The sequence below is a fragment of the Strongylocentrotus purpuratus genome, unplaced genomic scaffold, assembly GCF_000002235.5.
Source record: "Strongylocentrotus purpuratus isolate Spur 01 unplaced genomic scaffold, Spur_5.0 spur5_scaffold_19, whole genome shotgun sequence".
In the NCBI taxonomy this organism is placed as follows: domain Eukaryota; kingdom Metazoa; phylum Echinodermata; class Echinoidea; order Camarodonta; family Strongylocentrotidae; genus Strongylocentrotus; species Strongylocentrotus purpuratus.
Genome location: NW_022145604.1, coordinates 19,695,912 through 19,723,480, shown reverse-complemented (window position 1 = coordinate 19,723,480; position 27,569 = coordinate 19,695,912). Strand labels below are relative to the sequence as shown.

Genomic DNA, 27,569 nt, shown 5'->3' with positions numbered 1-27,569 from the left:
CGGCTTAAAAATTTAACGTAAAAAAACCCCCTCTCATTTTGTTTTTCTTCATTTTACCAGATGAAAAAATTACTAAAATCATACAAGGGAAAACTACAAGAAAAAAAAAAGAAAAGAAGAGAAGAGGAGTTTGGGAGAAGGAAGAAGTTTCGGAAGAAGGAGAAGGAGAACAAGAAAAAGAAGAAGAACAACAAGAAGAACAACAACGAGGACACTAACAGCAACAAGAAAAGGAAGAACAAAAGCAAGAAGAAATAATGAGAAGAAGAAAGAAAACAAAAGAAAAATAAGAAGGTGATGAGGAGGATGAGATTTAGAGGCAGCAGAAGAAGAAGAAGACCCTGAGATCATAAACGAAGACGAGAAAGAAGAAAAAAGGGACATAATTTAACATTTCGAGCATGATCAATAACTTGTCTCGATCAAAAGCCTGATGTCGCCCTCTGCAGACAAATACAAGTCATTCAAAATGGCAGCTTCCATGGTGCAAAGTGTGACAAAAGACAAGACCATCAAACATGAGGTTTTCCCCTCTTTTCTCGAAAGATATTTCACTGCAAAATATCAGATCGGTAAGATATTACATTGTGTTATTATTTGTTGGTGATAGATTACTGGTATTTATTGTTAAGCACACTAAATTCGATCGGCTACATGTGAGGCGATGATATATGCTGTCAGTGTAGCCCCACCTATAGACCGAAAGCTTCAGTCTCTATACCGTCGGTTGTTCCACTGAGACTACGTCTGGCTCCACTAGCTAGACCTCCGGTTATAGAGACAGAACGATCGCCTATGCCATCACGGCTAGATTTTAGCCGTTAGGCCCCTCCCACAAACATGAACTGTGCGCCATCTACACGTTCGTAATGGCGTTATCACAGTTTTTTCCTTCATAATCATTTTTGCCTTCGGCGTAGACTAGAAGGGATGAGATTGACGGCAGCGAGAGTTAAACACGGCTTGCAAGATTTTCAACATGGATGTCGATTTTGACCCATAATTTCCTTAAAAGGGACCATTAAACGGATTATTTCAATCAAGTTAGTAAGTGGAACCGATGTATTATAGCCTAGGCCTAATGTAAAATTGGATATGCACGAGGTAAAATGACATTTTGGGGGATTTTGGGGCATAACAATACGGCCGTGGCAAGTTTGTTCATGTTTGTGGGAGGGGCCTAACGGCTAAAATCTAGCCGTGATATCTTCAACATAGGCTGGCATAGGCGATCGTTCAGTCTCTATAACCGGAGGTCTAGTGGAGCCAGACGTAGTCTCAGTGGAACAACCGACGGTATAGAGACTGAAGCTTTCGGTCTACCCCACCTATTGCTGTACTTGTAATAATGCTCCTAAGTCCCAGCTCCTCCTGCGCCTCCTCCTCCTCCTCCTCCTGCGCCTCCTCCTCTTCTAGTTCTTGTTCTCCTTCTTCTCATTCTTCTCTTCCTATTCCTTCTTCTCCTCCTCTTCCTCTCCTTCTTTTCATTTCCATCCTTTTTTCTTCTTTTCCTTTTCCGTCTTCCTTTTCCCTTAAATTTAGACCCAGACTAGAATCTAGATTCTAATCATCATTAATTTCTCATTGTTATTTTGTTCTCGTCATTTAATATATATTATTCTTTCGAAGTACAGGCCTCCTGTTTGTTGTTCTGTATGTTATTTATGTTGCGGCTGCTGTATTAAGTTTAATGCAGTGGCAAAAAGCCCATATACTTTTGCCCTCAATGGACCAAACACAATCATGTGGGGATTGTGGGACTTTGTCAAGAATTCATCTCTGCACCACACATAGCCGCATTATTATCCTGGCTGTGTATTAATTTTTTTTTTTAGACGACCTCAATTGATTCTCAACATTTCAAACACCACTGTACACAACTCAACTGATTTCACTCAAAAATCGGTACTTTAATGACAATGATGACACCGATAAAATAGCAGTAAAATACAATCTTTTCAACTTACAGATGTTTGAAAAAAATACTTTGAAAATTCAAATCGTATGTCTACTGTCAAACTTGCCGATCAGCAACTACGTATTCATTTTGTGCATTAGTGTGCAAATGTGTGCATTGTGTGCAATTGCTGCCTCTCAGCAAGTATACAGCACTAGAGGTCAATACGCATTAGCATTGACTCTATGCTTTGCTGGAGTGTTCTGCGCTAGATCTACTTGAAAATGAACACATTTTGAAATCGATGAGGGCCAATTTTACTTTACTTACATTACAGTAGCTAGTTTACCTGATTCAGGGACTCTTCATCTATCATTCGGCCATGACTTTCAGGTTTCCAAGTTGATAATGACACAAGATGATTTCACAAGTGTAGTGAGGGCTGTGAAGTGGTTGAAAAAAATGTGTTGTGAGATACATGTAGCTGAAACGACAGAAAAAATTCCTGGACAAATCATATGGATATTAGCCATACTAATCATGTCTGGTTAATTTCATTAGGGCGAGACAGTGTTAAGTTATAACACTTCTCCAATCTAGTGAGAATTGATTCACTCTCTAAGTCTCATTTTTGGTTATTTCCTGGTTATTTCATTTTAAAGAGTTGCAAATGGGCGTTGTGAAATTAAATCCATACATTACTATCATATATTTTGTGTACAGTATGGCCCGACCTAGAGACTAGAGAGGTGACTCAGATAGAGATTTTCTCTCATCTCATATAGTCTTATAGACGTTTTTTATATAACAATTACAAGTCTGCTTTTAACGATGACAATTTTTTATTATTTTGTTTTCATGTTTGATTAACTAGTTTTTGTGATATTTTGTTTTTAGTCTTTACTTTTATATGAGACCGAGTCAAAGCTCTTTGTCCCATGTGTTACTAGATACCAACCCCAAACTATAAGACTGATGACTTTCTTTATCAATTTGATAGCCCTACTAAAGCTTGACTTAGGCAAAATCAAATATCAAATTATATTTCTATGTCATTTTATATTCACAATTCCATAATACAACTAATGAATATTTGGTAACGTATAGGACATACCTAGGACTTGAATATGAAATAGAGAGTGGAAATGGATCATGATATATTTCCTGAATTGAAAGTTTTTTGCCCATATTGTTCTCTTTGATTAAATCCTATAATATTAATCCCCTTATACTCTACAAATGGTGATTCTAAAATACGATCGTCTAACAATAGGCCTATGTATTGGTATTTTGGAACACAACCTGAATTGAATTAAGTAAATATCTTGATTTCTAGAGGAGTAGGCTAGTTAGTAAGATGTAATTGAAATTAAAATAACATTTTTGTATTCGTGATACATGTGCCACTCTCGACCGATGTAAATTAAATGTCATCTGGTATTCTGGTTGAAAGAAAGTTCTTGAATGCTCGAGCGAGCTTGTTGAAATTAGAGTGATTAATATTCAGCCTTCTTTTATTCACTGGCAATCGAACTAATGTTGTTATAATTATAATAATTAACATTATTATTATTATTACTGTATTATTTTTTGTATTGTTGTTGTTGTTTTCATCGTCGTCGATGTTATGACTTTTATTTACCATTGTACATGTGTGGATGTATTTGTATTCTTTGTTATATCAGATGAAAATCAGTGTATTCAGTGTTGATGCATGAAGAGCCAGATGTGCTTGTACATTTGTTTCAATAAATAAATATGCGTATTTGATACTCTAGTTTCATTGCCACCGAGCGATACTTACGGAACGTTTTTTTTTTACCGTCGACAACATCCTATTTTGATGGGGAAAAAAACTCACAAAATATATTCACCCTTCATCCTTGTCGAAAACTTTTTTTAAATTTGATCAATATTTGTCGCATTTCTGTATCCTATTCATTTCAAAATTCAAGATATCGGTTATACAGTAATGCATAAATAGCCAGTGGCGGATCCAGGGGGGGGGGGGGGCCCGGGCGTGATTTTTACCTTTTTTGGGGGTTGGGCCCCCCCCCCCCTGGCGCTCAAGGGGGGGGGGGTGCAAATTGAAATTTTTTTTTGAGGATCAAAAAAAAAAAAAAAATGTGCTCATTACCCCCCCCCCCCCCCCCCCCCCCCCACTTGGGGAGCGAATTTTTGGCCGGCGCGTTTTCAAATTTTCGGGAGCAAAAAAAAAAAATTGTGCTCTGTACCCCCCCCCCCCCCCCCCCCCCCCCCCCCACTGAGCGACTTTTCGGCCGGCGCGATTTTCAAATTTTCGGGAGCAAAAAAAAAAAAAGTTGGGCCCCCTCCCCTAAGAAATCCTGGATCCGCGCCTGTAAATAGCATACGTGTTTTTGTATAAAAGCCTGCATGTGAATGTCACAACACGAAAACAACAGCCGCGTGGTATTGATTCAATTTAAAGCAAATTGTCATTAATGAAAATGGCACCTGTGAACGACAATGTGACACGAAATATCGCTCGATGCTATATTCTCCCAAGTCAGCGTTTTACCTAAGCCAAACCGACAAACTTATCAGATGGACCAAATTTGGTGAAAAACAGTTACAATATAATTATGAATTTATGAAAGAAAACATCTGGAAGGTATGTATTTGTAGTGAAGGAGAGATGTTTATTTGTAGTTCATTTGTGTATTTCACTTTGCATGTTTACATTTACGATCTTGTATACCTCTATTGTACAGACACGAATGGGAAAACAGCTGAAGACTTTTGCATTCTCCAACATTCCAACAAGTAAGTAACTATATGTTTTTAAATTTTAAAAGGCACACCATACAAAAAACATTGCTTTCGTAGAGTGATGTCACGCGTTGCAATATATCTCTCACACGAAAAGTTTACTTACAACAAATCTAACGACTTGTTACTTTTTTGTGCTCATAAAGAGTCAAGGACTTTGCAGTAATTGTATAGGCTAAATAATTTTAAAAAAAACATGTTTAGCGTGCTTCCTTTTTGAAAAAATGATAGGAGGAGGCCCTTTTTAAAAAAAATGGCCGCTCAGCTCATTTTCTAAGACGTCCGTCCGACCGGGCTATTTTTTCAAGATTATCGCCAGGCGGCCGCCAGTTTTTATATTCTATTTTATTTTTCCCGAAAAATGTAACTTTAGCAGTATGTTTTTGGTGTTTTTTCATTTTTTTAAAAAGCGGGCGGCCTCAAAAACACGATTATAAAAAAAAATCGCCTTATTTGTGTGTTTATCTTTATAAGTTGCCAATTTCATCTCTTTCATTTATTTTGTCATATGCCTATGTATCTCTTTCAGTGTTAATCGTTGTAGGTTTATCTCTTATTTCTGCTGTGACGAGTCTCTGGCTGCGTTCATGCTTAAATTTTGAAGGCAGAATGAGCGATCTGAAACGCTCATCGTAAACGCTCATCGTGATCGCAGTTCCACGATGTAGTGTTCATGCTTACTTCTTACGTAGACCCACTAGAGGTCAGTGCGTTGACCCCATTTAAACGCGTTTACAAATTGTAAACGCATCTTTTTGTGAGTTTACGATCGGCGATCGTGATCGCCGTTTTTCGGTGATTCTACAAAAGTGAGCTAAGACGCAACCGTGTTTTAAACTAAACGCGTAACAGATGCCTGATTCTGGCCGTCAAAATCAAGCATGAACGCGCCCTCTGTCTTCCACCAGCATACCCTCTTAATGGGCGCGTTCATGCTTGATTTAGGCTGCGTTCATGCTTAACAGATGCCTGATTCTGGCCGTCAAAATCAAGCATGAACGCGCCCTTTGACGGCCAGAATCAGGCATCTGTTACGCGTTTAGTTTAAAACACGCTTGCGTTCATGCTCACTTTTGTAGAATCACCGAAAAACGGCGATCACGATCGCCGATCGTAAACTCACAAAAAGATGCGTTTACAATTTGTAAACGCGTTTAAATGGGGTCAACGCACTGACCTCTAGTGGGTCTACGTAGCATGCGCACACAGGTTTGCGAATCCAGCTGAAGGCCACCCAAGGAGAATTGCCTGGAGAAGTGAGCATGAACAGTGCACCTTGGAACTGCGATTACGATGAGCGTTTACGATGAGCGTTACAAATCGCTCATTCTGCCTTCAAAATCAAGCATGAACGCGCCCTTCGTGACATGCAGTGTTTGTTTTTGCATATTGTGTGTTATGGTAAATTAGTTTGTTCCCATCTCTACTGCCGGAGGATAATTGTATAGAATCTTACAGGTACAGAAATGAACAACATTTTTGCAATGCACAGGCCTCTGTGCTAAATGCTTTTAGAAATATATGTCTATAACAGGATAGAAAGAAAGAAGAGAAAAGAAAAGTACAATGTGGATTAGGAGATATTAGAAAAAGATTGAAGAAATAGAAGGGAAAGGGAAAATAGAGAAGGGTAAAAGGAAGCAGACAGGGGAAATGAGAATAAGAGTGAGGGAAGGGAGACGAGAGAGGGGAGGAGAAACATGATTGAGAGTAGAGGAAAGGTCGAAAGGGAGAGCTGGGGAGGGAGATGACGAAATAGAAAGAGAAGGAAAGAGGGAATGCGATGGTTCTAGGATACATGCTCCGGCCAAAATTGCTCCGGGGTCATTTCTACACTAATCCTACCTGAACCCTAAAATCTAAACATTACCTAAAACTCGATTGCAACCCAAAACCCTACATCTTTAACGATATATAGCACTGAGCTAAAGTTGGCAGAGCATGTTTACGACCACCAGTGGGGTGTGAGAAGTAGGGTAACTAGTGTGACCCTCGCCCAAAATGATCATGTCGGTCTAACATCCTCTGCATGTACTCTATCACCGAACTCGCAATTACCATGATTACATCCCTAAACGAAACCGCTATCACGTACACCCGTTGGTCACTCATCTCTTAAACTAATGTAAGATCTCGGAAGTCGTTTTCGAGGAAACCGTGGCGTTTTATGAACATTCGATCACGAAGGTCACCAATTCCAATCAAAATTTTCGAAGCCACGGCGGTAATGAGACTGACACCTTAATCCTTTGAGGCTTTGAGCCATCAGTTCGAATAATTAGTTCGCGGGGCGCCCACCAAGAAAGCTACATATCAAAGAAAGAAAGATTCTTCCAAAAATCTTGTTACGTTCACTTGCATATTTTATCACCCTTATTTTCCCACTTTCTTTTCTTATTTTTTTTCTTCAAGTTTTTTTTTCTTCTTCAAGTTTTTATCTTGAAGATTTTTTTTTCCTTTTTGTTTGTGGTTGGTTGGGGGGGGGGGGTAAAGTTCTTTTTTCTTATCAGTAAAGAAGATGTACCGATTCCATTTTATAGGTAGGACTTACATGTAAGAGCAAACAGAATGACGAATTCTCCTACCTTTCTTGTATAAAATGGCAGTTTACCTTATAAATTATATGTACAACCTAGGCTAGACGAGGGATTTTAATTCTTTGATACTTTTCAGGTTAATGACAGGAGAGAGAGAGAGAGAGAGTGAGAGAGAGAGAGAGAGAGAGAGAGAGATATGTTTCACGCCAAATCGTAATCATGGAGTTCCTTATTTTGTATTTGATCGTAACATTTTAAGAATTTATAACTTTGAAGAAGTGTCGTACAGGCGGTAACTTGCAAAGGTGACTAGGTTTGCACAGGTCGTTGGTTCGAGCTCCGGCTCTGCACTTGATCTTGGCATTTTATCTGCATTGCTTCTCTCCACCCATGTGTTAGATACATGCCCTGTAGGATGCTAACCTCATTGAGATTGATGGATAATGTGCACCGTAATTTGTAGAATCTTGATTGAATCACCTGACCGGGGTTCTAATTAACTGCAAGTGGTTTGTCTGGCTACTTTTATCTAGTAAGATAATATAAAAGCGGCTAATGCTATATAATTTTCTTATATCCTTTCACGGGCTTCAGACTAAATGTATTCGATTTCTCTGTTTTCACACAATTCAACTTGGTTGGATTTCCCTTTTAAACCCTAGTCTGACATTTTTCATGCGACTGACGAATTGCTTTAGCAACTGATGCTGTTTCCCCAAGCAACAAGCTAGACTAGACGGCGGGAAGCCGATGACATCATACGCTCATCGACGCGCTGCTGGTCTTCGTAAGCCGTCTATTTCTGCTTAATGTCAATAATGACGAATGAAAGCAAATCATGAATGGATAAACGTGACGTCATTAATCAGTGAATGCTTGCTCACGTGGGAGATGTGTAATGTGCTCTGTAGGAGTGACGTCATTTTCCGGACGTTTAAGCAAATGTCCTTTTTCAATTATATTTGATTATCTTGTTCGCGGGAAGCCTTATTTGAATTTCATGTAGACGCTTCCTTTCGTAAATTTTATGAGAGCTCTCACTGTTTACTTTGAAGTTGTGTATTGAATTGGATTTCGACTACGGTCTTCCATATTAGGCATACGTTTGCCGATTTGTTTATATATTTTGTTAATGAATGAAATTTAAGGAGAACATCAGCACCCCCCCCCCCGAAAAAGGGTATATTTTGTTTTTATAAACAGATTAAATATTTGGAATTAAGAAAAAAAATCATTCCGCCACTATATCAAGAAACTCATGACTTTCTTATTAAGTTGTCTTATACTCGATCACAAATACTTTCGAGAAACCAACCTAGGGCACCTTCAAAATAGCCTACCCTGCCTTTTGTACATCCCAAATACATTATGTTGGCATTACGTAATGCATCAATGTAACGTTCTCACAATCATTTCAAAATGTGATGGACAAGGCTGATGAAAGTACCTTGATGGGTTGATCTTTCAAAAGTATTTCCTATCATTTTCGATTTTTTTTTTTCATTAAATAAAAACTACCTGCTCTGATTTTGTTTTTATTTGCAAAAGATAATCGGTGAAATAATACGCATTAGACTTTCCGCAATGTTGTATTTTAACAATCCATCTGCCCCCTTAAAAACTGCAATATTACAGTGGCCAAGACACCCTTCTTGATTGCAAAGAACCACTGAACGAGACTGAAGGATTTCCCTTTGTTTTTTCTTCTCTCACTCAGAATATGCGTGATAACAGTCGCTGGAGGGCACCCTATAGTTCGCGACAAGATGAAAGTTGAAAAGGTCGATTTTCAAGTGACCGCTAATACAAATAGAATGGACAACAAGGTCATAGGCAAGAACAAAAAGGTAAAGGTCGTTATATGAAGAGCTTGATTCCAAAAGGAGCTAAATCCATATTTTATCAAAACTGAGTTTTTTGTCTTAAAATAATGGTTTCCTACATGGTAACAAAATACACTACATCACATTCTAAAATTTCACCAGGAAGTATGAAATTTTTTAGTTACAATATCATGTTTCATTCCAAAAGGAGCTAAATCCAAATTGGTTTCATTCCAAAAGGAGCTAAATCCACTTTGGGTAAATCAACTTTTTTGTTTCTCCACTTTTTCTTCAGCCATGTACCTTCATGTTGTTATTTATGTTAAAGGTGTCGCCCTGGACCAATACTATATGATAAGAAAAAAAAATCTACCAGTTATTTGTGATTTTTACTAAATTATTAAAATTTGGATTTAGCTCCTTTTGGAATGAAACGGATTTAGCTCCTTTTGGAATGAAACTGTGATATGTTGTTTACTTTCTTTTCAAAAGGTATTTTTAGATGTGATTTCACTGTTAGTATTTAAAAGGAAAGGTTTGCTACTAAATTTAAATAAATTTCAGTGACTTTATTGAGAAAATATTCTAAAATTTCACAAATTTTAGGTACGATATCATGTTTCATTCCAAAAGGAGCTAAATCCACGAAAAATAAAAATCTAAAAATTAATGACAAATCAGAAATAACTTCTAGATTTTTCAAAATCATATAGTATTGGTCCAGGTTGACACCTTTAACATATATAACAACATGAAGGTACATGGCTGAAGGGAAAGTGGAGAAATAAAAAAAGGTGATTTACTCAGAAGTACCCAAAGTGGATTTAGCTCCTTTTGGAATGAAACTCTTCATATGTGAATGTCATTAATTATAGCCTTTACTTGAGTATGCGAAGAATTTTGTTTGGTCCTACCATGGACCGAATAATACATCTATTTCCCTAACCCTAAACCTAATCTGAAACCCGATTGCAACCCTAATCCTAAACTTACATGTATAATTATCTTTGACGAAGTAATACTCGGAGTAATTGAAGCTAGCGTAAATGTCGAAGCAGCATTCTATTGTGCATGAGACCCTTCCATAGCGCATCTGAAATGATTTATTTTGGGCGTGATACTGTAATCATTATCGTATTTCTTGACAGCTAATCATCATCATAACCTTGTAAATCTAGAATTTTGGAAAGTGTATGGATCTGTTGATTTATCCCATCCCTATATATTTCACCGACCAGACTCGCCATTAATCCGTTATGATTGCATTTGTCTCCTTCACAGTCTTCAATGTATAAATTTGTGCCCATCATTTTTTATTTATTTTTCATCATGTTCACTTTTTCACGAAAACTGTGACTTTTAGAGATACAATATATATATATGCTTTTAATCATTCAGAGGTTGCAACTGATGTGTGTTATCACTCGCAAGCACACCCACGCCATCCCATCCAACATTTCTTTTAAAGAAAGAACTTATCGGATGATTTATCCATTAGATATGCAATTGTAATGTTATAGAGGTAATCAACAACAAAATATAAAAAATGTCTAAAACTTGTTGATTGTCCTCATTTGTTTGATGCATCTGTAAAGCATTATAACAGATTGAAGGATGTGTACTTGGGGACTATTTGTTATGTACGGTGTTTGCTAATAATGACTAATGATATTATTGCCGTCATCAGCTGCTATTTATCTTGAATCGACAGAATGGTAGATAAAAGGAAGAGTAGATCTTGGACATCTATTGGAATGTGCTAACCGAAGTCTTAGCCAAGAAGACCTTCAGTGACCACTATGAATCGGATAAACTGAACATATTTATTGAAACCGACATACAACTTTCTCTTGAGTTCTCATCCTACCAACTCTGTCATTGATTAATTGTATTGAAATACGTGTTTATCAAGTGGTGTAGAAATCACGTGATTGCGAGTGAAAGTGACTCTCTTGTCACGTGTTTATTAAATGAGTCATTCAAGAGAGTGTAAATGTTCAAGGGCTTACTTCGAATCTTCGGGTCATCGGGTCATCGGGTCGGGTCGGGTTGTCTCGTACCCCGACCTTTTGTGAAAACATGCCCCCTTTATTCACGAAATTTCGGGGGTAATATTTGTGAAATAAATCCCTCTCATCTACAAATGGTTCGGTCTAATTTGACCGACACTTTGTGATCCCACGGCAAATCTACGAAAGGTCGCGTGATATTCCGCTTTCGGTTCATGAAAGGTCGTGTAACGCGACCACCCTAGCGGACACGATGACCCTTATCATTCGAAGTCGGCCCCTTTAAAGAGAAGGTTGAGTTCTGGAAAAAGCTGAAAAATAGTTTGTGGGATTTTCAACTCTTTGTTTATGTTAGTGTGAAAGAGTATATCATATACAAAAATGTCCTTTAAAAGGATAGCTTTTCAAATGCCCTCTTATCCGAAATAAACCTGTATGTGTAACAAGTAGCAGCTAAAGGTTGTGGACTGCACTTTCATGTCACATGTTTGTGTAGTCCCATAATATACATTTCCGTGTAGAGTGCTTGTGACTGGCCCAGTGAGACTGGGCCAGTTTTCGTTATGATTTTGATGATTCCAAAACCTCACATTATACACCAATACTTATGTGCTACGTGATCAACCTTTTTCAATCGCTTTAAAGACAGTTTCTTTTACAATGCAATCGCATGCATATCCAGAACAACTTCATCTTTAAGAGAAGGTTGACTTCTCTTGATAATGGGAGGTAATTCCTGAGATTTACCTTTCGTCCTTTGCTCATGAGGAACAAAATCAAATGCTTTCAGCATATTCATTGTTCCATGGAAAGGGTTGCTCTTAAAGGTCGTCTGTACTAGTTCGGCCAGAAGGGATTATACCACCCAGCGAGGTCACTGACAGGTGGCTATCTCATCAACTCAGCTCTCAATTAACACAAGAAAAAGAGGATCATGGGGGACCAACAGGCACTGATTTGGGAAGTTTTCTATATAGAGGGAGCAAGTAGCCACAAGTAGTACAGTGGGGCTTTAAAGAACTCCCATAATATCAAGTATTAAATGATTCACACTTTTGGACCCAAATGCGATAGGCTGCTGCCACATGTTAATAGTCTCACGTACCCTATGTCGCTTTCAGCAAAGTTTAGACTTTTGATGATCCCAAAATACTCGATACGTGTTAATTGTTCGTTTTGACGGCACGATTCGGAATAACTACTAGACACTCTCTTTCACCATTAAATTGCATGGGTACTCAAATCTTCTTTAAACATAGCATTGAGTTCTGGTCATTCCATTACATTGTGAAAGAAACTATGTGGAAGTGGTTTGAAAACGTCGATTACATAAGCTGGTAAGCATTGACGTATAATGTGAGGTTTTTTAATCATCAATAAGAAATTTACCAAGTCAGTCTTGTGGAAAGTCACATACACTGAACTTAGAAATCAGTATATGGAACTACACAAACAGGTGGCATGACAGTTTGGTTGAAACACTTTCAGCTATTTCCTGTCATATTTCGAATATGAGTGCATTAATTTTAACGAGCTATACTTTTCAGGAGATTATGTTTGTGATATTCTTCAACAATAACATGAGAAGAATAGAGAAGAAAAAAAAAATTCACAAATTACCTTTTTTAATGACATATTTAATCAAACTTCTCTTTAAGCATGCGATATTCTGTTTGTACTCATACATCTCTTGTTATTGGAAGTGTAACTAGGTCGTATGAATTAATGTATGTCGATGCGTCAATTGTTTATTCAAATGGTCCTTGAAGTATGTAGTGAAGGGCATACTCATTGTCTCAAGAGTTCGAGAGAGCGCATATGAACGTACCTTCACCGTTCACGCCTGTAATTGAGTGGACTTGAATAAGCGAGTTCGTAATTATGATTTGCGCATGGGCAGATCAAGGTCATTCGTACCCAAATTGTAAAACCATTGAGACGAATACTCGGATCGTGCTCATGAAAGTTATGTAATCAGTATTCATTTATGCACCAATATATCTGATACACAGGTGGAAGTATTCTTCTCAAGAGGCAAACAAAAGGTATTCGTGAAGCACCTCCATCACTTCGGCAGTGATTATTATAAAATGCACACGTGGGAAGTATCCATCGTGTAAAAGATCTGTGGATATTTTCGGGTCATGCGGTCCCGAGCTATTTACGAACTCGCTTATTAAAGTGTATCAATCACCAAAACTTGTTTTGCTCTTGATCTATGTTACGGGTTCCATGTCGCTATATAAACTGTATTCAAAATATGAGCTTCATATGAGAGGAAGGGCGGGGGCTGAGGGCTGGTGGCTGAATGCAAACCATCCTGTTTATATATTTCACGAGTGAGTGAAGTGAGTGTGCAAAAAATAAAAACAATTATGTGGGGGGGGGGGGGTAGACCTGGTGGCTGAGTATCAAGCGTCTTGTTTATGAATGTCATAAGCGAGCGAAGCGAGTAAAACAAAATCAAAATGTATATATACACATGTATAAACAATGTTCATTTTGGCCAAAATGTAACTTCAACTTAATTCAATCTCGCTGCCCCAATATTGGAACTTTAATAATCCTTGGTTGTAGTCGAACAGCAGATTGTTTCATCATTTCGTCTACATTATTATGAGGGTTAAGTACATGTAGTTTTCTATTGACTTCTTTCTCAAACCATGATCCATTCATGAACTTAAGATCAATATTTTGTTCTCACTTTCCTCTCCTTTCTCTTTCTTGTTTTCCTTATGTTTGTTGCGGCCCTTTAAGTGTCGTTCTGGGCACGTAACCCCTCTGCCACCCCTTATATATACCCCACTGAGTAAGACACTCATAATGGGCTTTGTATGTCATAATCTATGTTTGGATTAGATGTTATGCCGAATTGTAATGAAATTGAAATGTTTTTTAATATATTCACATTGCAGAATTCGTTTCTGGACATGGTAAAAAAACATATGTGTGAAAGCTTACTCTGTCAGTGTGTTGACACATTGGGCAGGCATACATGTTTATTGCCTAAACTACAGCATGTGTATAATTCAACAATGCTCATGTATAAGGTTTCAAGACTTAAACAGGAACATTCCAGCAGACCAACGGTCCAACATATTCACGATATTCGTTTAGTGAAAAATCCTATAGGAAAACTGAGACCAACTCTTGGGCCACATTATATGTACTTTCGATCGCTAGAACCCTCAGATAAATTTTCAGAATGCCTAAGCGGAGAGAGGCTGGGTGGAGACAGAGTTTACTCCACTGCTATTTTAGTAATGGGGCTTTCACATATACACTCCGGGGCCCGTACGGCGAGTAAAAACAGACATTTTGGGAATTTTCGGCCGGTGTCCGGCCGGCTGCCGTAAAGTTCCTACGGGCGCCGGGACAGTTTTTTAAGCCGTACGGGCACCGTGGTGCTGAGTTGGCTGCTCCCAATATTCCCGGCGTTTTTATCTGACCGTTAGGCCGTAGAAAGCCCGTAAAGAGCCCGTAGGGCATCTTACGGGTCCCGTGCGGGCTCCGGACGGTGCCCGGACGGGCCCCTCACGATTTCGGGGGTCAATTCTCATGAAAAATCTTTACGGGCGCCTTGCGGTGCTCAAGGGTTCCGTACGTGTACCCTACGGCGCCCTCACGGGCCCCTCAAGAGCCCCGGGTGATATGCACAACAATATAGGCGTCTGCCGTCCGGGGGCCATTTAAAATGAATATTGCCCGTGCGGGTCCCTCACGGCGGCATCTCGAAATGTACAACGCAGTTTTAAATACAGGAGATGCGGATACCAGAGGACACCTACAGAGTGAGTCAGAAAAAATGTGCCACTTTTTAAAAGCTGTATTGTTTGAAGTATGAATATTTAATCGTGAGTTTCATGATATGTCTTGATAGAGTTATCCTCCCAGTGCATTTAAGTACCATTTTCATTTGAATCTCTGCATGCATGACTGAACATCAGACAATCTTTACTAGACTGCCAGATCTCACTTGCGCCAAGTTGCTAGGTGAGAAATAAAATATTGTTTTGAACAAAGACAGCAATTTTTTTTCAATTATCCAATTATCCAGACAGACAAAAAACACAAATACACACACACGCACACACACACATACACACACGCACACGAAACACACATGGTGACCATTGTTTCAAAATTAGCCCTTTTCTGATTGAGCATTGATTTTTATCAAGATTGCTGAATGTTTAAGTGGCATAACCCTAAAAATCTTTCCCTTTTGTACACATTCACTACCACCATCATGTCCAGGCGCGCCGGAAGCAGTTTGGGATTGGGGGGGCAAACATTCCAGGGGGCTCACCTTCCGAGGGCAGTGACGTAATGAGAAAAAACGTTCGGAAGGGGGGGGGGGGCAGACGAAAAATCTGCATCACCACCAGTCTTACACGTTACATGCAGGTCCCGCGGAACGTTTTTCAAAGTGAAGTATTAACGATCAGGTAGAGCGTAAATTGGCGTGGGGTCCAGCCTCGGCAGGGTGTCAAGGGGCTGAGCCCCGGAAGCTCAGGGATTTTAGGTATTTAATTACGGTTAGATGAGCATCCAGGGGCCTCTTTAAGGCCATTGACGTGTTCCAGAGGGGGGGGGGGGGGAGCCCCCAGAAGCTCAGAGGTTTTAATATTTAACTACGGTCAGATGAGCAACCAGGGGCCGCCCTAGGGCCCTTGGTGGGGTCCAGGGGGCAGGGCCCCCGGAAGCTCAGGGGTTTTAGGTATTTAATAATGGTCAGATGAGCATCCAGGGGCCCGCCTTATAGGGCCCTTGGTGGGGTCCAGGGGGCAGAGCCCCCGGAAGCTCAGGGGTTTTAGGTATTTAATTACGGTCAGATGAGCATCCAGGGGCCCCCTTAGAGCCCTTGGTGGGGTCCAGGGGGCAGAGCCCCCGGAAGCTCAGGGGTTTTAGGTATTTAATTACGGTCAGATGAGCATCCAGGGGCCCGCCTTAGGGCCCTTGGTGGGGTCCGGGGGCGGAGCACCCGTAAGCTCTGGGGTTTTAGGCATTTAATTACGTTCAGATGAGCATTTTTTATATCTTATTTGTGACATTGGCAGGTCACTTATTTTTTCTCTCCGTCTTTCTTTCTTTTTCTCTTCTTCTTCTTCTTCTTCAAGATAATCTGCCTCCTTCAATACTGAAGATTCTTGCAGATGCCGTATACTCGGCCTGGTTGGGGTATGCAGGTGGACCATTACACCGGGGTTTCCCCCTACTCTTATACGAATAGTGCAATGGGTTCTTAACGTGCAAGGGTGGTGACTCTCCTGTACACGGGGCCTCCATTTAACGTCCTATCCGAGGGACGAAGTGTTTTCCACTTGACATAACCTGCATCTATGAACAAGGGAAGGGGCACGTTAACACACAACGCAGGCTTCAGTCATCCGCCTGGGTGGGAGTCGAACCCGGGATCTTTGGTTCGACAGGCAGACGCTTTACCGACTGAGCCAACATACTTTTTCAAAAAGTGAGGGGGGAGGGGCTCGAGCCCAGCCACTTTGCAGACCATGACATAAAGGCTTCTAAATAAGCGTATTTTTCGCCCGACTGTAATTTGGGAATTTCTTATTTTCCAACAAACGCATAAAAAGGTATGACTTTAAAAAAAATGGAGAAAAAATACCGGAAAATCATGTCATAACAGCAACATTTGTAAATCACTGGTATCGTATAGATATACCCCCCCCCCCCATCAGTACGCCAGCGTTCAGGGGCTCATGTCTTCTCACCCCTATAACAAAACCAAAAAAACAGACACGTTTTCCCATTCTCGCACAATATGTCCACGATATGCGCGTATCGCTATTATAAACCGTATAGGTAGCATGCGCAATGTTTATAAAATTTAATTCCAGCCTGTGAACTTTCCTTTTCTTTGAATGGAATGGTATATGTGCTTTAATTCAGGTTTTTATTATTGTTATGTTCTTTTGGGTTAAAAATACAAACCATGTTTATTCCTTTACTGCTTTTTTTTTTTTTTTTTTTGGAGGGGGGGGGGGGGGCGTTTTGGGGGGGCAAAAATGCGTTTTGCCCCCCCACTTTTTTGACTGGGGGGGCAACTGCCCCCCCTGCCCCCCCACTTCCGGCGCCTATGATCATGTCATCATCATCATCATTGTCATCATCTTAATCTTGATCATCATCATCATCATCATCATTAACATCATCATCATCATCATCATCATGAAGCACAACATCCGCCAATACGCACCAAGAGGACAGCGGCCACTCAACTTTTCGTACGATAACAAGAATTCCCGACAAAAAGTAACAGTTTGGGTAGGCCTTGTCGGAATGGAATGCTCATTTATGTGCGTGTGCCTTTGCATATGTGTGTGTGTGTATGTGTGTGTGTGTTTTTTGTGTATGGTGGTGTGTGGGTGTGTGTGCGCGTGTCTGACTGCGTTTGTTCAATGCACTGTTTTATTCCTCACCCAGTAACTTGGCGCAAGTGAGATCTGGCAGTCTTGTAAAGATTGTCTGATATTCAATTTCAATTCAATTTCAATTTAGTATTTATTGTCCATTTTTGGATATTTTATTCAGTGATGTATGCAGAGATTCAAATGAAAATGGTACCTAAATGTATAAGGAGGAAAACTTTATCAAGATATATCATGAAACCCATGATTAAATATTCATACTTCAAACATTACAACTTTTAAAAAGTGGGACATTTTTTCTGACTCGCTCTGTAGTTCAGTGCACCGCACGGCACCCGGTCGGGCGCCTTGAGGACCCCGGCCGGCCCCCGACAGGGCACCTTCCGGGAGCCATCGGTACACCTGCTCATCGGACGGAGCCCGCAAGGTTACCGGTCGGCATTAGGCCAGCACCCTGCCGGCACCCTTACGGGCGCCTTGCATTTTACTCGACCAATTTTCTCAGGGCACCTCCCGGGCGCCGCAGAATATGTGACCACACATGCCGTAGAAATGAAAATCGGACGGTTCCCGTACGGTCTCTAAATCCACGGCAAGCCGCCGGGTAGGGAAAATCGTACGGGGCCCGGTTTATATGTGACCTAGGCATAAGCAACAGTACGATCCATGCAAAACCAAGTAATTCGGCAAACAAATAATAACACACACACACACACGCGCGCGCACACATACACAAAAGGGCAATTTAAAACGCGTTTAAAAACACAAGTGTTCTGAACGTTCCAATCCTGTGGAATAGCTCCCTGATTTTCTTAAATAGTAAGTCCACTCTGTTAATAACGAAAGCAGTAAAAATCTGTGAAAGTATAATATGAGGAAAAGTCATGAAAATAACGAAAAGTTATTACATTTGAGAGTTGTAATCGATCAATCGCAAATTGACATCTCACCTTTTAAGCTTCTCTCCCAGTTTCACTTTGATGGTCGTTGATGAAGGAATAGATCTATTTTGTAACGGAGTTGTGTAAAACAAACAATGTAATGACTGTGCGAAGGATGCATTTAAAAATAATGTCCCATTTTTACAATATTCTTTCAAAAAATTGTAATCAACAACAACAACATGATTATGATGGTAGACTCCCCCTTTAAAGGGATAGTAGGCCGAGGGCACTGTTGTCCGGAAAGCAGACTCATGCACGCTATTAAAGCCCCACTGTCCTACCTGTAGCTACTTGCTCCCTCTATATAGAAAACTTCCCCTATCAGTGCCTGTTGGTCCCCCATGATCCTCTTTTTCTTATGTTAGTTGAGAGCTGAGTTAATGAGATAGCTACCTGTCAGTGACCTCGCTGTGTGGTCTAATCCCTTCTGGTCCAGTGGTATTGACGGTCTTTAAAACTTATAGCGTATTGAGAGAGAGATGGGCGCGTGTCACAAATATTTCTCTCAGTACGCTATGGGTATAGTAAAAGAGCCCCCTCCCCGGTCAGTGATAAGTAGATTTCATTAGACTCGATGATGTTATAGGGGAAGACTAATAATTATCTGGTATGAGTCAGAGCAGAAAAAGAGAAGAAAAACAATCGTGAAATTTTGAGCAAAATCCGATTAAAAAAAGCAAAGTTATTACATTTTGAAGTTGTCATTAGGGAAACACAAATTGGCAACATTGACCTATCTTGCGAGGTCCTCTGCAATTTGTACAGAAAATTTCATAAGTTTTCATGTAACTGATCGCATATAAGTTTTTTTTATTTTTTTTATACAAGGGTTGTATAGAAACATATTTGTAGTCATTATATTTAGGTTGAATGTATAATTCAAAATTTTCTTAGGGGGAAATATATATCCTTGGTTATTTTTAGATTTGTTAATAGTTGTTTTGTTTTATTTTTAATTACTACAGAGCAAATTGGAGGGGACCTTGCATGAATTTGTGTTAGATTTATCACAAATGACTACTTTCTTATTTCTGATCAGATTTTCCTAAAACTTTCAGTGACCTACTCCTCATTTGTTGTTCTTATTACAACCAACCTAATATCAGGGTGGACTTGCCCTTTAAATTGCCCGTCATCGATGGGCTTTTTTCTGTTCTATTTTTACTAATGAAATGGGAAATTTGGTTATTGCCGACGGGGGATCTTAATATTATCAAGTGTACTAGCGATTTCATCCCTTTTAACATTCATAACTACTTTTCATTTCTTCGATTTTTCGCAGACATCGTATTTATTGCTCTAATAATACTGTTTCTACCCTGACCAACTTTCTGCAAGGAGCTATTTCACCTTTTTAAGTACAAAAAGAACAAAAGAAAGCTCTCTATAAAGGGATGTGTGTTCTACTATTTCATTCCATGACGTGCTTGAAGTCGCTCAACGTGATGTCATTTGACATGACGTCACCCATGCCTTGCAATATGAACCCGATCCGGTCACAATAGATTTAAAACCACATACACGTTTTGAATACAAGAACGATCTGACATGAAATGATCTGACATGATTTTATAATCGAGATTAATTGATGTTGTTCTTTAATTATCCGATTCTTTCACATTTTGAATTCTTTTGACAATCTTATCAATGGAGAGTAATTATTGATTCAGCCTAAAATCAAATAGATGCACCGCAAACAATATCATTTTTCCATTTAGATTGAACATGATAAATAAAGTACCAGAGTATAACTTTTTCTAAGAAAGAGCGAAAACTACCGAGACAAATGCAATATATTGAAGGGTCAAACCCATACATGTACTTGGAATTGCGTCAAATTATACAGTTCGTTATTTTGCGTTGCGAATTACTGATGGTTTGCTCCCACTGCTCTCTCTCTCCCTCCCCCCCTCTCTCTCTCTCTCTCTCTCTCCGTCCGTCCCTCCTTCTCTCCTTCTCTCTCTCTTTCACTCTTCTCCTCTTCCCCCCTACCTCTCTGCTTTTTAACATTTTTTCTTTAATGTTTGCTTTCAATTTCTAATTTTTCCATCTGCGGACTAATTGTTTTCCTCAGGGGGCACAGAACCTTCAGAGTGAGTCCATCCTGTGTAAGGTCCACTGCAGTGGCGGAAAATCTTACACCATTTACTCCTGCATCAAAGGCAAGCTGGTGGAAGTGAATGAAATTTTATTCTCGCATCCACAATTACTCGTAGAAAAGGTACGTAATCACCAAATTGCATATGTTTTGCTTTATCTTATATTTAAACAGGGCTGCGTAAATATGTTCCTGTTCTTTTCTTTGTTTTGTTTTTATCACTCTTTTGTGGTCCATAATTAAGTCCATTCAAATTTCCTTCAAAGTTGTTATTTTTTCGCCGTGGAAAAAAAAGGCCCTGAATTTCGCTTCCGTTCAAATGTTGTTATGAGCCTATGCACAACCTGAAAACATGCATGTAATCTTTGAATATTTATTGTATGATCCTAATTAAGCAATTGTTTTAATGTTTTTGACAAATTTTACCCCTTCCCCAATCAATATTAATACTGATATTTCTAGATATCGTTAATTAATATTTTTTTTTAATTAAACAAATTTGAGTCGTATGCATCCTAACAGGTTGACAAAAAGTGAAGAAGAAAAAAAACCATCACTTCTGCACGTCAATTTAAATGAGAAAAATTGCATAGTTCAGGCCGTATAGACAACCAATCCAAAGGTGACATTACAATTTATTTATTTATTATTATTTTGTCATAGCGGTCTAACTGAGCATTTGATCGTGCGAAGATCCGATTTATTTCACGATATATCAGATATATATATATATATATATATATATATATATATGCAAGCTGTTTTCAAATCTCGAAAACAAGTACACATGCATTTATCTTATGGCTTTTGTGAATAATGTCCTTTTGCACATTCATCACATGGGCAGAGAGCGTAAAAGTACACTGGTTTGGAATGGATGGTGTTCTATAACTTGGCGTTTCGAATGTATTAGTAGCCGTTGTGTGGGCTGTATTCATGACAGTATATGCAATAATCACAAAAGGTGATAATATAGGTTTATACTTCTATTTCGAATTATGATTTTATTGATAACCGAATATTGCTTGATCAGACATCAGAAGAGCATAATACTGACTGAAAGTAGGTCGAATTCGTTGTTTTTTCTTATTTATTTGACAGCTCCAATCGAGTGTTTGAATGTATTCACTGCGTTATTCTAGATATGAGGATTACATTAAGGTCCTTCATTATGTTTTATTACAATTGTCATCAGTCATATTTGGGAAATGAGTTCTTAAGTTTATCCAAACTATTAATTCGAATTTGTATCTATATTCCATATGGTGTGTAGAATCGTGGAAGTACTAATGACTAGCATCTCTGGCGAGAATACCACACATTGAGTTTCTAAACATTTGGCAACTTTCAAAGTAGTAATTTATGGCGTTTTGATTTGATTTGGACATGAGAACAACAAAACATATTGAAGAAGAGAAAAAAGAAACAAACAATACAAAGACCACGTTACTGCCATTCTATGACGGTAAGAGGAACGATTGTCGGAATATCAAGTCTTATAGCTTTACATGAGTAGACGAACTGTCGCCAGAAGCGATGAAGTGATGGTTGGACAATGCTTGTAGTTTGTTAGACAGCGATCGATTAAAGTAATACAAATGTAAATGGATAATAGAGAGATATATTGATGTGATGAGTCATTTATTGGGAAGGGATGATTCCCCAATCTGCCTCTCTTTACGACAACAGCAAGCCGATACTTACATGCAGCATCTAACAGCGAGCTTTGACCTACTTCTTTGATAATTCAAATGAAAGATAAAGTTGAGTGCAATACGATCGCCTTATGAAAGAAATTGTCAAGAGGTTATAATATGCTACATTATGAATAATTGTGAATTCTTGACATTTTCATGAAAGATAAAACTGAATGCAAACCGATTGCCTGACAAAAGAAATGTCAGGAAGTTATTTGAAGGGGTGGTTATTTGGGACATGAGAAGAAGATTTCACTTTTTTGTTTTGGGACGATCAAATGGACTCAGTCTTGATAAAAGGAATGGACTCAATCTGATTAAAAGCTACATACAGTTGAAGGCCTTGCACAGAGATATAAGTATTCGGGACCACATATACATGCGGTATAAATTAGCGAAGTGCTAACGTCACGTTCGCTCGTCGTCCAGGTTACAGGCCCTATAACCACAGAGGCTGCACATAAGGTGCACCGCGAAATATTTCAAGCAACGGACTTGAGCAGGGCAAATTCAGTGTTTGGGGCTGGTGTAATAACCACACCATTGTTTTGACAACTTCGCCATATCACGTCACATTTCGGTACTCTAATTTGGTCCAAATTCTATCCTATTTTAGTCAATTTTTTAAATCAGGGCTTTTTAAGAACGATTCTTACGTATGAAATTCATTCTATATTCTTTGAATTATGAATAAGAACTGTGTATCAGAACTTAACGTTTTCTTAAAGGAAACAATATTCAAAACTAGTCATCAGCTTTAAGGATATCTAATTACAATTATAGGATGGGAAATGTACTCGAAATAGGTTTCACAGACTGTCTTTGTTTTTACATGGATTTGCAGAAGAATCAAATTCGAATTAACATGTATTGAATTCAGCATAAATGGTGATCATTAATACAATTTAATTTATTATTCAATTCGGTAGCCTAACACGGAGGGCTATGTGGCCATTATCCTCGTTCGACTCTCCGACTACGATTCGCAATTCCAGCGGCTGATTTCTGAAGATGAGTATGGCGAAGTTCTTTCATCGAGGGCCAATGAGTTAGACCGTCCCGAGACGCTCACGTTAGAAGGAGGCAAACATGCGGGGAACGATCCTCCAACTTGATGCCGGCTGGCTGCCCGGATGTTACGAGGTCTTATTGGTTTCCCACGAAGTTTAAGGATTGAGACGATCATAGGCGTACTGGCACATTTTCACGAGAGGGATGACACTTTTTGCGCGAATATCAACTCTCCAGTTTCCCAATGTTGACACTCTCTTGTAGTTGAAACAGAATAAATTGAATATTCGGACACCTCGCGGCGCAAATATGAAGATGAGGTGGTTGATGCCCGAATATCGGAATTTTAAGAATGCTAAGGGGGCTGCAGCATCGTAGTTTTAAAGGTACCAACTCTGCAACATACCATATTTTATAATTTTCATCATAAATATCTATCATCATATGCCAAATATAATGCGTATTATGTAAAATTTAGACATACTGTTTAACATAAAATTGATATTACTTGTGTGCTAAAGAGCTTATAAACAGTCATTCGAGACCAAATAGTACTGTTCTTTGAAAAATCTCTTAAAACGATTCGCTTGCCTTGTAAATATTTTCCCTATTTCGTTTTCTACTCTGGAAGAAATGTCTGATTTTCTTCAGACGTGCTCTGCTGTCTGCCCTTCCACATTCCTGTATCGTGATAACACATGAACATCTGCCAAATGTTATCTCTTGATGTATTTTTGGATGACCCCTCTTTATTTAATGTGTCAAATTGTATTGTCTGTCCATTTACGGGTCCCACTTCAGCCGTTAAGGATCATTGGTATCACCATCACTTTACTAAAGTGCAACGTAAGGAGAGACAACCCCGAATATGAATAACAGAGATAATTATTGTCGGGATTCAATGGCGTAGCTACGCCCCCCCCCCCCCAATCGAATGTCAAAAAAGGAGAGATAAGAGTGATGGGAGAGATTAAGGAAAAGGAAAAAAGAATGACAAAATATACATGTAAGAAGATAGATTGCTCGAAAACGCTCTTCAAAGATTGTAGTATTATGTAAATTAGTAACGTGGAGAGAACTGTTGTAAAAGGTGCATGGAACGATTATCGAAAATTTCTTTGGGGGCGATCCTATCTGTGTCCTTGATGTAGCGTACATCAGAGAAGAAAAAGGAAATGGAGATAAGAGTAAAAGATAGAAGACATTCGGGAAAAGAGACAGAGAGAGTATGAATGTGTGTCCGTTTCACTCCCGGCCTAGACATTATGACAACTCAAATGTTGTCCTCTAGTCTAGTACAGAGTTTTCAACCGGGTGCTGCGAGAATGTTTTGAAATAACGTCAACTTCATGGATACAAAGTATCAGAAACCGCTAAGTGCCCAAATATATATCTCACTTCGGGTATTTTTATGAAGGAGTAACATTTCAGAGATAGTAAAGTGTATTATTCCTCGCTCGCTTCTCTCGCTCGCAGGATTCAGAAACAGGATAGTTCAGACAGCGAGGTTCATGAATATCCCCATATATTACATTGTAATAAAAAGATATCCGGGCAACTCGCTGCCCGAATATCGACATGATTCGGGCAGCATATGGCATTATAACCTTATTGTATTTTTGTTACCGAAATTAAATTTTATGCTACACCAAAGTGTCTTTTCCCCCCGCTCGCTTCACTTCTCGCAAAATTGATAAATTGGGATGATTTCCGGCAACGAGATGACTGATCCCACGCTACGCCCTTATTTGCTATTTATTAGTGTTATTTGACATCATTGTTGGAAGGGGTACAAGGGAGGTCTTCCAATCAGTAACATAAGCAGAGATGGATTTAATGAAATAAACTGCAGAAAAGGTTGTGTAAACACTGTTTTTTCAATTTGTCTTTTGTATCTGAACGATGAATTAAATGTGTGTGTTTCTGTGGGTGTGTGTGAGAGAGAGAGAGAGAGAGAGAGAATATATGTGTGTGTGTGTGTGTGTGTGTGTTCAATATCTCTAGTTAAAAGGGCTCCTGTGTTCATCAGTTTAGTGGGACATTCAGACAATCGAGGATTCGGCCTCTCATGAGCAGTAGAAAAGCGAAGTTGAAAGAGAGAAGACGATTGTTCTGAATATAATATCTTTATAATATGGACAAAAGTAACACTATTTCAAATAAAGCATGTAGAGAAAGTGCTGTATCGCACATATGATAAGGTGTGTGTGTGTGTGTGTGTGTACGAGTTCAAAATATGTTTAAAAACGCTACTCTGACGATCATGTTAATGGTGACGTTTTATAAGCAATCGAGTATTTGGCCTTTAAAAAGGCGTCATAAGCAATGTGTCGATGGCTATGAAGAATACTTTAATCTATTAATGACATTGAAATGTAAAGTGCATCATTTAAATGAGAATCTAAAATCATTTATATTTACAGAGGTCTGGTTTTTCTGTAGTAAAACCCAGACTGGTGTTTCATTGCATCGTTATTTTCCAATTCGGCAACGTGTTTTTTAAAAACTTTCCATCATACTCCCTCTAGAATGCCCGTTGCTAGTCAATGAATAAATTGTTTCAAGTTTTAAGAATTGTGGGCAATACCGTGGGTACTCCCTTTAAACTCGTCTCAAAGCCTTGTACGACATGACATGGGCTGACGCGTCACGTTCGTGAGGGGTGACACCAATTTGAAATGGCACACAAATGAATTAGGTCTTTTTCGCGATCAGCTGTCGCTTTTGAGTCTGAACAATGGGTGTTTACCGCAAACCGTCAGGGGGGAAAATTCAACATACCCTGCGGCAACACTAAATCATGAAAAAGGCACCTATCAATATCTCAGCTTTTATTTTCCTTAATCTCTTTGTCATTCCACTATATTTGTTTTTCTCTCTCTTTCTTTCCCTGTAGCTCCTGACATGTCTATTTATTTCGCTTTCGAAGGATTCTTCTTTTCACGGTCCATTACATTCAATCTGAAGAAGCTCTAGAAGGCTCTTCTATTTCTTTGGTCCTAACCATGTTGGCTTTCCATCGCTGCCTTTCAGTCTCTCCCAGGGCTTCCCTGATTCTGATCAGGGGCTGTACTATAGGCACGGTCGATTACATATACTATTTGTAAATCATTATATTGCCTTGCTATCTTGTTAAAACGATTGCCTTCACAATCAATAGCCTGCTTTGTTAGGAGGGGTTGTGTCCATTGTCTGTTGTTTGTCATGTTTGGTTGTAACAAGATCATCATTTCAAAGCTTGGCAATTAACTCCAAGGGACGATGCTATTACATTATAAGCCTCAGCGTGCCATCAATAAATAGCCAACTCTGTCGGATTGAAAACCCTTCCATACAAGTGTACTTCAATAGGATGGTCCCTCTTTTTTTTAAACATTTTATATTTCCCAACAGAACAATCGATTAAACGATTTCACTCAAAAAGTTCGGGGTTTCGAAAACAGATCTCCTGATAAAAAGAAAAGATCAACAAGCAAGTGGAAAAAGACTGCGTTTGCTTAACATCACATAGATTATGTTAGTCAATGTGTCGTAATCATGGTACCATTCTTTCTAAATGTATTTATGAAAGCTATATTTCTTGCACACATTTAGTTGGTCTAGTGCGAAGAAAAAAGTCCTCGAGACCACATCATTCAATAGTGATGGATTTACGCTGTTTGATACCTACGACACAAACTTTCATAAACCTTTTTATGGTATCATATTTTGGTATAGCCTACGAAGTGTGATAGTTGCGAAATATCAAGATCGTAATACATTTACATTTCCCTTTTGTATTGGAATGATAGCCTTAAAAATAAATGAAATTGATAAGGATGAACGAAGACATTTATCCGTCTTGAGAAGCGCTTGTTGCATTAGGTTTCGAGAAAAAAAGTATGAAGCCAATGTTTTACTTTAAGCTATGAGATGTGTTTGTAAAAGCTTCACAGGAACCGATTCTTTTTTCTCGTGCGCTGTCCTATTACTCAGTCTACAGGACTTGAAAGGTAATCTTTTAAAAATGTTTGCATCATTTCTTCCTAGTAGTATTAAGTATAATTTTTTGTGCGGGGGCGTAAATCTTTGAGACATAATTTTGCGGATGGAATTTTGATTCGTTGATCAGGTTTGCATATTGACTCATCAAGTTCGTGTTGAATACATGAACATAACTGAAAACTACCTTAATAATTAAATATTGTAATATAATTTATTTTTGCAGACTATATTAAAATCTTTTGGTGATGTAACGTTTGATAAATATCAGTCAGTTACAGTGTTTGAATATATGAAGAAAAAAAAGATACCCAAAAGGGGGAATGCATATTCACGTTTAAAACTGCCCCAAGCTAACCGTTTCTTGTAACAAAAGACAGGGAGCTACGA

The 27,569-nt window shown here is 38.9% G+C and overlaps 1 protein-coding gene across 1 annotated transcript; it reads left to right on the top strand.

Annotated features, from left to right (window-relative positions):
- The first annotated feature begins 266 nt into the window (after positions 1-266).
- On the top strand, positions 267-25,065 carry LOC757335 (protein Abitram). The gene is made up of 5 exons (XM_030990531.1): positions 267-572; positions 4,630-4,681; positions 8,942-9,071; positions 20,467-20,613; positions 23,117-25,065. Exons 1-5 carry the CDS (start codon positions 434-436, stop codon positions 23,300-23,302), a joined length of 654 nt encoding a protein of 217 aa, XP_030846391.1. The 5' UTR covers positions 267-433; the 3' UTR covers positions 23,303-25,065.
- The last annotated feature ends 2,504 nt before the right edge of the window (positions 25,066-27,569 follow it).